Source organism: Engystomops pustulosus, chromosome 2 (genome assembly GCF_040894005.1).
Source record: "Engystomops pustulosus chromosome 2, aEngPut4.maternal, whole genome shotgun sequence".
NCBI classification, from domain to species: Eukaryota; Metazoa; Chordata; class Amphibia; order Anura; family Leptodactylidae; genus Engystomops; species Engystomops pustulosus.
In genome coordinates, this window is record NC_092412.1 from 60,644,141 (window position 1) to 60,660,184 (window position 16,044).

General features: G+C 43.1%; 1 protein-coding gene across 1 annotated transcript in view; it reads right to left on the bottom strand.

Annotated features, from left to right (window-relative positions):
* The window catches only part of LOC140117786 (solute carrier family 26 member 10-like), a 31,408-nt gene extending 30,678 nt beyond the window's left edge, over positions 1-730 (bottom strand). Inside the window, exon 1 of the mRNA XM_072134857.1 lies at positions 310-730. Coding sequence (XP_071990958.1) covers positions 310-574 — 265 coding nt within the window. The 5' untranslated portion in view covers positions 575-730. The remainder of the gene's footprint in view (positions 1-309) is intronic.
* Positions 731-16,044: the final 15,314 nt, after the last annotated feature.

Here is a 16,044-nt window from a genome sequence, read left to right on the forward strand (position 1 = left end):
TTGGTCATAATATGACCCAGTGTAAAACCACTGACCGACTTAGATTAATATCAAAATCATAAATAAAAGGAAATGTGATTATAAAACTAGGGAAAGCTCCAGTTCTTGTTGTTTAGTATATAAATGATAGATGGAGAGATATGAAATTGGGCAATAAAAAAATCTTAATTTCCCATTTTTTTATTTTTATGTAGAAACTTATTATAGATTTGCTGTAAGGCAGATTGACCAAGGATGGTTGTCCAAATGTCAGAAACAAGTCAAAAGATGTATATCTTGTGATAGTAATGAAGGAAGCTTAGTACTTACCTTGTGGGATATGCACTATGCCAACAGTCAGGCCTGCAATAAGATCTCCTAGAATCCATTTCTTCAGTTTGTACCTGGGTAACCAGCCTACAATAGGGATCCTGTGCTTAAGCAAAGTATGGAGACTATGAGTTGAGCATTTACAGCTCCTGGCTAATTTCTCCTTTAAAGTCAGCGGAGGCCTTTCCAAATCCTTAGATGTGCCATAGACCTTTTGAAACTGCTCTTCCGTATAGACGTTCCTGTACACTGCCAGTGTACTCATTGTGAATGCTGCCAATGTAACCTGAGATCACTGGGGATAGCAGGGAGGGAAGCCCTTATATATTTGTCTGTAATCTTTGCTTGCTTTCCTGCCTGAAGAGGTGGGCCAATCATACATTCGTCTGTGTTGGGAATATCCTCCCTGGAAACATCCTTTATTAACCACTTATGTTTAAAAAGGCACATTTCAGGAAAAGGATGACATCCTCTATTTAAGCCTATGGGACTAAACATCAAAGAACTAGAGAAAAGTATCACCTAATGTCACCGGAAGAAAAAGTATTATTTCACTGGAAATTTCACTTTTTGTTCAGTCGTTAAACAAACATCCATCGGAGATGAACTTTTATTGGAGTTTTAGGACATTGATGAAAGCATTTCCTATACAATCTTTAAAAAAAATGACAGAAGATTAATGTCATTGCATTTAATTTACTTAGATAGCACAGACTTTAAAAATAGAGAAAAATGGTGAAATAAATTGGTATTATCCAACAAACTGAACATGAAACTTTAAAAACTAAAAGTGTACAAAATTTTGAAAGGGTTTGCACCTCATAGGACACTTATTTCCTAGAGGTTTGATCACTGGGGTAACAAATACTTGCAACGCAACAATAAGCAGAAGGGGGAACAATTAATGAAGATGTAACCATCCTGGAATTATCATGGAAGTGAATGTACTGACAAATGAGGGATTGCTCATCTGTCAATGAATCCTTTACACATTTACATTGGCCAATTATTGGGAATAACCTTTCCTAGGAACAGTTGTCCCTGATAATTGCAAGACTTAAGTTTTTCAATGTGGGAGCCTATTGGCAATACATCCCGCTATGTGGTTATACAGTGGCATAAGTCAGATTCTTTTGTTGCATGTAGAGAATAAAGTCTTAGAAGTGATGTGAGCATGCTACAGGGCACAACTGCAAGATTTAACTATCAGTACATAAAGTTTTGCTTAAAATTTGTAACCATGCAGACAGATAGTGGGGTATTTTTAAATAAACCTACCATGAGGAATCTACCATCAGAAGTAGATCTGATGGTAGATTCCTCCTGCCGGGCTCTAACATAACCTTTTAGTTTTCTAATCCTGGCCCCTAACCTAACATTATTATCCTGTGCCTGCATGGCTACTCCACGCCCCAGCAGCCTCTGCAGCTAATTTACATATAACTCTGGGATTACCAAATTAAAGATTAGGTAAGATCTACTTCAGATGGTAGATTCCTTGTGGTTGGTTTCCTTTAATCAAAAAAATTTGCAACATTAGAAACAGTAAACAATTGAAATCTCTTTAACAAATGCATCATGCATTTTTGTTTCCGAATAAACATACAAAACTGCAATATCACAAAAAAAATGTGGATGACATTTATAAAACTCAAAGATTCAGAATATTCAAAACCAACCCAACTTGTAGAATATGCAATAAAAATCACTCCAACTGTATATGGGCCCCATGTGAAATGAGGTAAAATATTGAAATATAGACATTTATCCAGAATCTAACTTACAATCATATGCAAGTATTTATAAACAGCCTGTGCATACAAGTCATAGTTTTATTTACCACCACCACTTGCATAATCTAATGGTAGACAGTAGTAGTCTAACATATTCCTTACGTCTCATTAGATGCTCTAGCTGATGATGTACACTGGAGCTCTACTTCCTTACTTCGGTTGCCTTAAATAAGCACAAACCAATCAAAAGGTCTCCATTAATCGATTAAATGGAGAACTTTTTTACATTATTCTTAAAAATACATAAAAATTACAATCAATGAGGCAATCTACATAAATTATATAGAGGAATACAGCCTCTTCTTCCACCCCCTGGAAATCTTATATAACTAATAGTGTCCTGATGTTGTCACATATTCACATAAATCAATTCTATGCAAATATAAACACAGCTATAAAATACTTATAGTCATATCTTTGGCAGTATGAGGGTTAATAGATGTCTCAGGAAACTTTTAAACAAAACCTGCCCTGGATGTTGGGTGAGGCATTCCCCAGAGCCTTATTGTCTGCGCTAGCTACGTGCGACAAAGAACAATATTAGATTCTAATAGCACTTTTAACCCTTTCTTTGTTGAGATGACATCATTAAACTCCAAGGATCATAAGATCATCCCGACTGCACTAAAACTTGTAAGTACAAATTTCTTCATGCAAAATAACGCTGAACTGTACTGTTTATTAGTGATTTATGGGGACTTAAAACCAACTAAACTTGTCATATTGTCATACACATGGATGGTTGAATATTATAACTTCCATATAATATGGAGTAAGATCTGTTAGGTCCCAGATGATTTTCAATTCCTGTTTCTGTCTCAATGCGGGAAGTAATGGCTGGGAATGCCTACGACCAATCACATGGAATCTCAGATTATGTTTTTTTAAAACTACTTTTCAGTCTGCCTGAAACTCCATTTAATTGGCATTTTTAAAGTCTTCTTAGCCTAACATCACGAATACACCACCTTTTTCAAGGTGCAGCACAAACTTAGTTTTTAGCATATTTGCAAAGATGCCAAAGACACTGAGTAACCTCATTGTTATAGCTCTGGCACCATTCATACTATCCTTGTGCTGATCTGATAGTAGCAGCCTAACCAGAAACAATGTATGGATATCAAAGAAAGGACATGTCCACAGAACATGTCTCTGCCATCTTGCTAATACAAGCAGTTTGACACTGGATAGCTGAAGAAAATGGATGTCCCTAGGTTATGAACAAAGGTTCAGTATTTACTCATTTAGCTTCTATTATATCCATCACTAGGTAAGTTTACACATATAGGGGCTCATTTACTTACCCGGTCCTGTCACGATCCAGCAGTGCGTTCTCTGACAAGGGTTCGGGTCTCTCGGCGATTCATTAAGGTCGTGTGCCCGATGTCCATATTTGAAGTCATGTCTCCTCCATCTATTATCCCCTCATTCTTGGCATGTTCTTATAACGTATGCACATACATATCCTGCAGTATGCTATAGTGCTGATCCATGTACATGCTCAGTGGATGCTAGGGGAAGTATTTCTGCTACATCCGGTTTAAACTTGTTGTGCAATCTGGCACCACAGGTCTGTACTGAAGAGCTCAAAATATGAATTTTAATAAATAACACAAAAAAAAACCCCAGATCAGGGTGGGGGTAATAAGGAGGTTGAGAGAGACTGGTCCCTGAGGGAGCTGAGGGATGTATTGGAGAAGACAAAACACACTCCTTGTAACTCGGTGAGTCTCCTGGCAAGGTGCCATCTACTTTAATAAAGATATGACCTATAGATTTTTTTAAAGGGGTATTCCAGGAATCAGCATAATTCAAATACAAATGGGCACTCAAAATGTAAGCTAATGTGTAATTAGTTGTTATTTAAAATTTTGCTTCCGTTAGCAGAAAAATGCTGATGACATACACTGTAATGAAGAATTAAAATGCTACTGGCCCTTTAATCAGTCCGTTAATTTCCTCCGCACGGTCCGTTGCAGGACTGAAGATGGCGGCTGGTCACATGTCCACATCACATGTCCTGCACCTTCCTGGGCAGGTCATGTGATCACCACTATGTTTGGCTGTAGTCTGTTGGTTGCAGTGCACCCAGTATGGCCGGTTTTGTGGTGATGGCAGTTACACATCATTACTATGGTAACAGAGCAAGAAAACCTGTTAGATCATCACTGGGAGCAGAGCATAAGAGGCAGGAAGAGTTACTGAGAACTAAAGGATCATGGAACTTGTAGTTTCCAGTGGCGGCCATCTTGGTGATAACTCCACCTTCTTTAGAGAGGCCTTAAATTTTGTAAATCATAAAATCAAATTATTTAAGCTCAGTTTTGTGCCTAATGACATTGAGTATTGTTGTATTCATTTATTTATATCATCAAGGGTTTTTATGTGAGACGTTGATATTCCCGAAATACCCCTTTAAATAATAAAACATTAGTGCAGAGACTGCACAGAACTGCTTCACTTCTGGTTTACCTATTAAATGCTGAATGCTCCTAAATGGGATGAAAGCTGCCAGGCTACTCAATATAGTCCTGTATACTCACACTATGCAGTGTTCAGGGGGTTTACTTGGAGTAATATCACTGGATTTGCTGCTACATTACTTCATTACTTGAGAGAATACAAAGCACCATATGAGATGAGGGCAGCTTATAATTAGAGATGAGCGAGCACTAAAATGCTCGGGTACTCGTTATTCGAGACAAACTTTTCCCGATGCTCGAGTGCTCGTCTCGAATAACGAGCCCCATTGAAGTCAATGGGAGACTCGAGCATTTTTCAAGGGGACCAAGGCTCTGCACAGGGAAGCTTGGCCAAACACCTGGGAACCTCAGAAAAGGATGGAAACACCACGGAAATGGACAGGAAACAGCAGGGGCAGCATGCATGGATGTCTCTGAGGCTGCTTAATCGCACCATTATGCCAAAATTATGGGCAACAGCATGGCCATGACAGAGTGACAGAATGAAGCTAGATAGCATCTAAAACATCCAATAATTGACCCTGACACTATAGGGGACGGCATGCAGAGGCAGCGGCAGCAGCGGCAGGCTAGAGAGTGGCATGGCGACATACCCTAAATGGACTCAGGCTTCAAACCAATGGGTGGCAGAGAGGAACCAAAGGAGGTGAGCAAGAAGCGCTCAAATAATATCGGTACATGATAAAAGTTTGCCAGTATATTTTGTGGATTACACAGCAGGCTGGCGACAAAGTTAACATGGAAGCCATGAAAACAACCCAAAATTCTGCCTGACACAGCTCGTTTGATAAGGGGACCATGTATGGAGGCAGTGAACTAGTAGTAGATTAAAGGTGCTGCAGTTAAAACTATGTTAGTTGGATCTTGGCATGGAGCTGGCGCTCCGCTTCCAGGCGAGCTTTCGCCAATCCAAGCCCCTGTCTCTAGGCTACTCCCCAAACAGCACTTCTAAGAACCTTTTGTATAAGATCAAGTGTAGTAGCGTTCTTATAAGTTTGGGATATGGCGGGTGAGGGGAATGTAAACAGATGCGCAAGAAGCGCTGAAATAATATCGGTAAATGATAAAAGTTTGCCAGTATATTTTGTGGATTACACAGCAGGGTGGCGACAAAGTTAACAAGTTTGATGTGGAATGGCCTGTAATAGCTCTTGGGCGGTGTGCCTTTTATCGCCTAGGCTCAGCAGTTTGAGCACCGCCTGCTGTCGCTTAGCGACGGCACTGCTGCTGTGCCTAGAGCTACCGACTGATGGCGCCATGGCCACGGATGGTAATTCGGAGGAGGAGGAGGTGGAGGAGGGGTGGGAGGAGGAGGAGGTATAGTAGGCCTTTGAGACCTGGACCGAGGTAGGCCCCGCAATGCTCTGCGTCGGCAGTATATGACCAGCCCCAGGGTCAAACTCGGTCCCAGCCTGCACCAAGTTAAGTGTAGTAGCGTTCTTATAAGTTTGGGATATGGCGGGTGAGGGGAATGTAAACAGATGCGCAAGAAGCGCTGAAATAATATCCGTAAATGGTAAAAGTTTGCCAGTATATTTTGTGGATAACACAGCAGGGTGGCGACAAAGTTAACAACTTTGATGTGGAATCCATGAAAACAACCCAAATTTCTGCCTGACACACCTCGTTTGATAAGGGGACGATGTATGGAGGCAGCTATATGGACGACTTTTGGAGGTAGCAATGGAGACAACGTGTGGAGGCTGCTATGGAGACAATTTAATTTGGATAGTGCCTGTATGTGGCAGTCCAAAAAAGTTTTCAAACCAGAGGAGCAGGTAGGTGGCCCTCCAGAAAAATGAAATAGATTGAGTGCCTGTATGTGGCAGTCCAAAAAAGTTTTCAAACCAGAGGAGCAGGTAGGTGGCCCTCCAGAAAAATGAAATAGATTGAGTGCCTGTATGTGGCAGTCCAAAAAAGTTTTCAAACCAGAGGAGCAGGTAGGTGGCCCTCCAGAAAAATGAAATAGATTGAGTGCCTGTATGTGGCAGTCCAAAAAAGTTTTCAAACCAGAGGAGCAGGTAGGTGGCCCTCCAGAAAAATGAAATAGATTGAGTGCCTGTATGTGGCAGTCCAAAAAAGTTTTCAAACCAGAGGAGCAGGTAGGTGGCCCTCCAGAAAAATTGAATAGATTGAGTGCCTGTATGTGGCACTCCCAAAAATTGTTTAAAACAGAGGACCGGGTAGGTGGCCCTCCAGAAAAATTAAATGCATAAAGTACTATAGCTAGAGCCAGTGGGCCCTGTCAAAAAATAGCCAGTTTCCTCTGCTTTAGTGTACAAAGAGGAGGAGAAGGAGGAAAATGAGGAGGAGGAGGAGTGGATAAATTATTCAGGTTGAGCTTCCTTCACCTGGTGGAGATTGGAAATTATGAGAAATCCAGGCTTTATTCATCTTAATAAGCGTCAGCCTGTCAGCGCTGTCAGTCGACAGGCGTGTACGCTTATCGGTGATGATGCCACCAGCTGCACTGAAAACCCGCTCAGAGAAGACGCTAGCGGCACGGCAGGCAAGAACCTCCAAGGCGTACAGCGCCAGTTCGTGCCACATGTCCAGCTTTGAAACCCAGTAGTTGTAGGGAGCTGTGTGATCATTTAGGACGATGGTATGGTCAGCTACGTACTTCCTCACCATCTTTCTGTAAAGATCAGCCCTACTCTGCCGAGACTGGGGACAGGTGACAGTGTCTTGCTGGGGTGACATAAAGCTGGCAAAAGCCTTGTAAAGCGTACCCTTGCCAGTGCTGGACAAGCTGCCTGCTCGCCTACTCTCCCTCGCTACTTGTCCCGCAGAACTACGCACTCTGCCGCTAGCGCTGTCAGAAGGGAAATAGTGTTTCAGCTTGTGCACCAGGCCCTGCTGGTATTCATGCATTCTCACACTCCTTTCCTCTCCAGGGATGACAGTGGAAAGATTTTGCTTGTACCGTGGGTCCAGGAGAGTGAATACCCAGTAATCGGTGCTGGAATAAATTCTTTGAACGCGAGGGTCACGGGATAGGCAGCCTAGCATGAAATCTGCCATATGCGCCAGAGTACCAACGCGTAAGAATTCACTCCCCTCACTGGCCTGACTGTCCATTTCCTCCTCCTCCAACTCCTCCAACTCCTCTTCTTCTGCCCATACACGCTGAACAGTGAAGGACTCAACAATGGTCCCCTCTTGTGTCTCGCCAACATTCTCCTCCTCTTCCTCCTCATCCTCCTCCACCTCCACCTCCTCCGATATGCGCTGAGAAACAGACCTAAGGGTGCTTTGGCTATCAACAAGGGAATCTTCTTCCCCCGTCTCTTGTGACGAGCGCAAAGCTTCCGACTTCATGCTGATCAGAGAGTTTTTCAACAGGCCAAGCAGCGGGATGGTGAGGCTGATGATGGCGGCATCGCCACTGACCATCTGTGTTGACTCCTCAAAGTTACTCAGCACCTGACAGATATCAGACATCCACGTCCACTCCTCATTGTAGACTTGAGGAAGCTGACTGACCTGACTACCAGTTCTGGTGGAAGTTGACATCTGGCAGTCTACAATCGCTCTGCGCTGCTGGTAAACTCTGGATAACATGGTTAATGTTGAATTCCACCTCGTGGGCACGTCGCACAACAGTCGGTGAGCGGGCAGTTGGAGGCGGCGCTGCGCTGCCCTGAGAGTGGCAGCATCTGTGCTGGACTTTCTGAAATGCGCACAGATGCGGCGCACCTTCGTGAGCAAATCAGACAGATTGGGGTATGTCTTGAGGAAACGCTGAACTATCAGATTTAACACATGGGCCAGGCATGGCACATGTATCAGTCTGCCGAGTTGCAGAGCCGCCACCAGGTTACGGCCGTTGTCACACACAACCATGCCTGGCTTCAGGTTCAGCGGTGCCAGCCACAGATCAGTCTGCGCCGTGATGCCCTGTAATAGCTCTTGGGCGGTGTGCCTTTTATCGCCTAGGCTCAGCAGTTTGAGCACCGCCTGCTGTCGCTTAGCGACGGCACTGCTGCTGTGCCTAGAGCTACCGACTCATGGCGCCATGCCCACGGATGGTAGTTCGGAGGAGGAGGTGGAGGAGGGGTGGGAGGAGGAGGAGGCATAGTAGGCCTGAAAGACCTGGACCGAGGTAGGCCCCGCAATCCTCGGCGTCGGCAGTATATGACCAGCCGCAGGGTCAGACTCGGTCCTAGCCTCCACGTGTCCGTGGTCAGGTGGACCTTGTCAGAAACGGCATTGGTCAGGGCACGGATGATGTTGTCTGACACGTGCTGGTGCAGGGCTGGGACGGCACATCGGGAAAAGTAGTGGCGGCTGGGGACCAAATACCGAGGGGCGGTCGCCGCCATGAGGTTGCGAAAGGCTTCGGTCTCTACTAGCCTATAGGGCAGCATCTCCAGGCTAAGCAATCTGCAGATGTGGACATTAAGGGCTTGGGCGTGCGGGTGGGTTGCACTATATTTCCGTTTCCGCTCCAGCGTCTGGGGTATGGAGAGCTGAACGCTGGTGGATGCTGTGGAGGATCGTGGAGGCGACGATGGGGTTTTTGTGCCAGGGTCCTGGGCAGGGGGCTGACTATCAGCTGACACAGGGGAAGGAGCAGTGGTGTGCACGGCCGGAGGTGAACGGGCTTGGTGCCACTGAGTGGGGTGTTTAGCATTCATATGCCTGCGCAATTTTGGTGGTAGTTAAGCTAGTAGTGGTGGAACCCCTGATGATCCTGGTTTGGCAAAGGTTGCACACCACAGTCCGTCGGTCATCCGGTGTTTCCTTAAAGAACCTCCAGACTTCTGAAAAGCTAGCCCTCGCCGCGGGAGCCCTCGCCACGGGAGCTTCACTACGTGACACATTTGGCGCTGATGCACCTGCTCTGGCCCTGCCTCTCCGTCTGGCCCCACCACTGCCTCTTCCAACCTGTTCTGGTCGAGGACTCTCCTCCGTCTCAGAAGCACTGTGTTCACCCGGCCTCTCAACCCAGCTTGGGTCTGTCACCTCATCATCCTCCGATCCCTCAGTCTGCTCCCCCCTCAGACTTCCTGCCCTGACAACAACTTCACCACTGTCTGACAACCGTGTCTCCTCATCGTCGGACACCTCTTTACACACTTCTTCCAGTACGTCAACAAGGTCATCATCACCCACAGACTGCGACTGGTGGAAAACCTGGGCATCGGAAAATTGCTCTGCAGCAACCGGACAAGTGGTCTGTGACTGTGGGAAGGGTCCAGAAAAAAGTTCCTCAGAGTATGCCGGTTCAAATGCCAAATTTTCATGGGATGGGGGGGGAGGAGGCTGAGGTGCAGGAGCTGGAGGAGTGCCTATTTCGGTGACATGGGTGCACTGCGTGGAAGACTGACTGGTGGACAAATAGCTCGAAGCATTGTCGGCAATCCACGACATCACCTGTTCGCACTGTTCTGGCCTCAACAGTGCTCTACCACGAGTCCCAGTAACTTCAGACATGAACCTAGGGAGTGTAGCTCTGCGGCGTTCCCCTGCTCCCTCATCAGCAGGTGGTGTCTCACCCCACCCAGGACCACGGCCTCTGACCCCTGCAGTAGTTGGACGCCCACGTCCCCGCCCTCATCCTCGTCCTCTACCCCTAGCCCTCGGGTTAAACATTTTGAAAATGAAAGTTATAACTTTAATTTTTTTTTAACTTTTTTTTTGTGTTTTTTTGTGTTTTTTAGTTTTTTTTTGTGTTTTTTAGTTTTTAAAACCAAACAATGCTATCCTATTGCTATGGCTATTTTCTAGCCAAGTATGAAAGCACACTGCTATGCCAGATGAGATGACGCTGAGTTATGAAAAAATAAACGTAAAATAAAAAGGAAATGGCAGACTGTGCCTAATTGAAATCCAACCCCTAATAAATTTTCCCACTTCGGTCTTTGCGATGGATATGTGCGTCACTAAGCGCTAAACACAGCGGTCGCAAGTCTCACTCCAAATTCCTCACAATTGGCTAGTATATGCACTGCAGCAAGGACAGCCACTAGCAGATCAACCAGAAATAAAATATATATAACGCTATTGTAGGCGTAAGTAAGCCGTTTGGATTCTCCTATCTCCTTTGGCTATTTTCTAGCCAAGTATGAAAGCACACTGATGAGATGACGCTGAGTTATGAAAAAATAAACGTAAAATAAAAAGAAACTGCCAGACTGTGCCTAATTGAAATCCAACCCCTAATAAATTTTCCCACTTCGGTCTTTGCGATGGATATGTGCGTCACTAAGCGCTAAACACAGCGGTCGCAAGTCTCACTCCAAATTCCTCACAATTGGCTAGTATATGCACTGCAGCAAGGACAGCCACTAGCAGATCAACCAGAAATAAAATATATATAACGCTATTGTAGGCGTAAGTAAGCCGTTTGGATTCTCCTATCTCCTTTGGCTATTTTCTAGCCAAGTATGAAAGCACACTGATGAGATGACGCTGAGTTATGAAAAAATAAACGTAAAATAAAAAGAAACTGCCAGACTGTGCCTAATTGAAATCCAACCCCTAATAAATTTTCCCACTTCGGTCTTTGCGATGGATATGTGCGTCACTAAGCGCTAAACACAGCGGTCGCAAGTCTCACTCCAAATTCCTCACAATTGGCTAGTATATGCACTGCAGCAAGGACAGCCACCAGCAGATCAACCAGAAATAAAATATATATAGCGCTATTGTAGGCGTAAGTAAGCCGTTTGGATTCTCCTTTGGCTATTTTCTAGCCAAGTATGAAAGCACACTGATGAGATGACGCTGAGTTATGAAAAAATAAACGTAAAATAAAAAGAAACTGGCAGACTGTGCCTAATTGAAATCAAACCCCTAATAAATTTTCCCACTTCGGTCTTTGCGATGGATATGTGCGTCACTAAGCGCTAAACACAGCGGTCGCAAGTCTCACTCCAAATTCCTCACAATTGGCTAGTATATGCACTGCAGCAAGGACAGCCACTAGCAGATCAACCAGAAATAAAATATATATAACGCTATTGTAGGCGTAAGTAAGCCGTTTGGATTCTCCTATCTCCTTTGGCTATTTTCTAGCCAAGTATGAAAGCACACTGATGAGATGACGCTGAGTTATGAAAAAATAAACGTAAAATAAAAAGAAACTGCCAGACTGTGCCTAATTGAAATCCAACCCCTAATAAATTTTCCCACTTCGGTCTTTGCGATGGATATGTGCGTCACTAAGCGCTAAACACAGCGGTCGCAAGTCTCACTCCAAATTCCTCACAATTGGCTAGTATATGCACTGCAGCAAGGACAGCCACTAGCAGATCAACCAGAAATAAAATATATATAACGCTATTGTAGGCGTAAGTAAGCCGTTTGGATTCTCCTATCTCCTTTGGCTATTTTCTAGCCAAGTATGAAAGCACACTGATGAGATGACGCTGAGTTATGAAAAAATAAACGTAAAATAAAAAGAAACTGCCAGACTGTGCCTAATTGAAATCCAACCCCTAATAAATTTTCCCACTTCGGTCTTTGCGATGGATATGTGCGTCACTAAGCGCTAAACACAGCGGTCGCAAGTCTCACTCCAAATTCCTCACAATTGGCTAGTATATGCACTGCAGCAAGGACAGCCACCAGCAGATCAACCAGAAATAAAATATATATAGCGCTATTGTAGGCGTAAGTAAGCCGTTTGGATTCTCCTTTGGCTATTTTCTAGCCAAGTATGAAAGCACACTGATGAGATGACGCTGAGTTATGAAAAAATAAACGTAAAATAAAAAGAAACTGGCAGACTGTGCCTAATTGAAATCAAACCCCTAATAAATTTTCCCACTTTGGTGTTTGAGGTGGATATGTGTGTCACTAAGAGCTAAACACAACGGTAGCAAGTCCCCCTGCAAATTCCTCACAATATGGTACTAGCTGCACTACTAGTGCCAGCAAGCCCAGCCACAAGCAAACAAAAAAAAAAAAAGTATAACGTTATTGTAGCTCTAAGAAGGGCTGTTGGGTTCTTGTTGAATCACTCCTGCCTAACACTATTCTAATAGAACACCCTAACGCTTTCCCTGACCAGCAGCAGCTCTCTCCCTAGCAGAATCCAGACACAGAATGATCCGAGCAGCGCGGGCAGCAGCTAGTCTATCCCAGGGTCACCTGATCTGGCCAGCCAACCACTGCTATCGACGTGTAAGGGTACCACGTCATGCTGGGTGGAGTGCAGAGTCTCCTGGCTTGTGATTGGCTCTGTTTCTGGCCGCCAAAAAGCAAAACGGCGGGAGCTGCCATTTTCTCGAGCGGGCGAAGTATTCGTCCGAGCAACGAGCAGTTTCGAGTACGCTAATGCTCGAACGAGCATCAAGCTCGGACGAGTATGTTCGCTCATCTCTACTTATAATTACACAAATAAGCACACCATATGCTTTCTTGGTATATTTACCATACTTTGTCAAGTCCATATTAAATAAAAGTTCAAAATCGAAAAAAAATTTCCCACGTTCTCACACATGTGTCAGTCCCCAGGTGATCGGAGCGCAAATACTGCAGTCACAGACATGGAAAATTATACATAGCAGCCAGCCTTTACTTCACCCTGAAAGTAACAATACTAAGTGTGCAGTCATTGTACATGTCTTCCTTCACGCCATTATGTAATTGTGTTTTTTTTACCACGTCTCGGCATAATAGTCCTATTTCACTGAAAATAAACAGAAATGGTTGCATGCCATTAGATTATGTTAAGAATGATGTTGGGTTCCGGCAGATACAGACAGAGAACATGGGTATGCAGATACAGCATTACAATACAAGTCTTGGTTTGCTTGGTATTGTTTATAGGTATTTGAAGCAACTATAGAAGTCTAGGGTTGTCAGAACAGGGCGGTACAATATTTTGTTATATTTTTATTTTACAAAATAATTAAAATAATAAACTTTATTGCTCACATTTGAATGGATCTATCTATGATGGGTCCTTTCTCCTGGTCACATTGGCTCTACTTATAACCTGGTTATTCTCCTGTATCATTCCCTTCCCTTGCAAAATATAGAGATAACTGGCTTTCCAATTAAGCTAAGGCCTGTGAAATATTGTGGCATTGCCATAGATCCTATGCAGTGTATTTAGTAGTACAATAGGTCAGTCATTTTGTTCTAATTATTGTGATGTCATGATTGTTCTGACTTGAAAGTGGTGAGTGGTTTAGATTTGTTCTTAGACATACTGGGGCAGATTTATCAAGTGTCTGAAAGTCAGAATATTTCTAGTTGCCCCTGGCAACCAATCACAGCTCCCCTTTAAAATATTCATGAGCACTGGTAAAATGAAAGCTGAGCTGTGATTGGTAAATGGAAATATTCTGACTTTCAGACAGCTTGATAAATCTGCCCCACTGTGTGCTATTCCAACAGCAACCCCTTAATGGAGGGCTGCCATCAGAAATGTCAGGACCGTTTACAGAACTCCACTCATTCTGTTCCGTACGCCCCATAGAAGTCAATGAGAATGTACGAAATATGAGCTAAATATGTGCTGCATACGTTGTGCACCCTATGTTGCCGTATATATGTGCAGTATCCAGAACAAGTGGGAGGTGCATTTTGTCAGCTAGCCACTAGTCAGCCATCCATATGTCGGCCGTATATATGTCCCCCATACCTTCGTGTGAATGTACAATAATAATAATGTACAAAACCCAGAAAAAAACAAGAACAGACACGCACAAATCAAATGTCCTAACGATATGTCCTAAAGATAAATGACCCCCAATAGGTCAAAGTGCAAAGGGAGTTTTGCATGTCAAAAACAAGTGCAGAACACATGCAATGAAAAACACTAGTGTGAAAGGGGCCTTAGAGATAGCTGCTGTTACTTAACCCCTTCCAACCAATTCCCCTTTTTCATTTTTGAGTCTCCATTTTTTGCTCCACTTCTTGAAAAATCCCAAACTTTTTATTTCTCATGTACAAAGCTTTATAAGGGCTTGTTTTCTGCATAACAAATTGTACTTCCTAGTGGCAATATTTAACTTTATATTTAAAATTCCAAATTTTGTGCCATTTCCATGTGGGCTCTGTTTTATGGCTTTTACCGTGCTCTTCAAATCACAACTCCCCTTTATTCTTTGGGTCAGTGAAATTACGCTGATACTAAAGTCATATAGGTGTTAAAAAAATAAAAACCTTTGTACAAAAAAACATTTCTTCACTTTGCCATATTTTGACCCTAAATTTTTCATACTTTGAAGTATGGAGCTGTGTAAGGTCTCATTTTTTTCAGTACATGATGACGTCTACATTCATTTTTGGACTGTATAACTTTTTGATCACTTTTTATTTAAAAAAAATTTGTGCAAAATGGCAAAAAAGTGGCATTTGGGTACTATTTTCATTACGGGGTTCACCGCTGTGAATAACAAATTTTATACATTGAAAGATTGGGACTATTAGTATGTGACAATATGATTTTTATTTTTTATTTATTTTTACATTATTCTAGAGAAAGGGGGGTGATTTGAGTTTTTTTTTTTAAGTTTTTTTTTTTAATAATTCTTTCTTACTTTCTTTTACATTTTTTTAGACCCACTAGGATATTTTATCCCTAGGGGGTCTGATCGATCTTACTATATACTGCTATTCTACAGTATAGCAGTATATGGCGTTTTTGTATGATCTGTAACCATGTGTCAAATAAATACCCAAGGCTATCATAACGATGGATCGTTGTTCCCCAATGACTTCACAGGTAAATTGAAGGTGCGCGTGTGCTGCTGGCTGTTACATGCCACTGGTAGCTTTGCCAATGGCATGTAAAGGGTTAACACCTGCGATCTGTGCCAGAAAATATCAGTTAACACCTGGTCTGTATCGAGAGAGCTGAGCCTGTGAGCCATCTCTATAAAACCTTTGCCGCACACCAACGTACTATTATATCAGTTTGAAGCAAGGAGTTAACTTGAACTAACTCCTTATCCCTCCTCTCTGCATAAAACTGTAATGAGACACCTCTATGTGCTTCCTTTTATCTTGCTAGCAAGATGGACTTCAGCACCACTTTTACAGTGGGAAGAGAGCATAATAAGGGCCAAGTAAGGCAATTAAGATGCACTTTCCTCTAAAAGATATAAACTTACTTGTACTTTAGTCTTAAAAAATGTATTAAGCATTTAAAGACTACATAACCTAAACTGCCACAAAATGGGATTGGACATTGCAATTGTTTCTCTTATCAGTTCTAAGACGTGTTTTCCTGTGTGTTTTCATGCATTCTGACTCCTAGTTTTCTTAGTTTTCATTCATTCGACATTTTTTATAGCTAAGCAGGTACAAATAGGTTTCAGTGTACGTGGTGCAGACCATGTTATTCCAGCAACTATAACGTGATCAGTGGAGAAAACTACACCCAATATTATGACATATGTCTGTGGAGGAAGAGAAATGCATTAAAGACCATTGTGTAAAATATTAACTATGTACAGGCAGTCCCCTGCTTAAGAACACCTGACACAGATGATCCC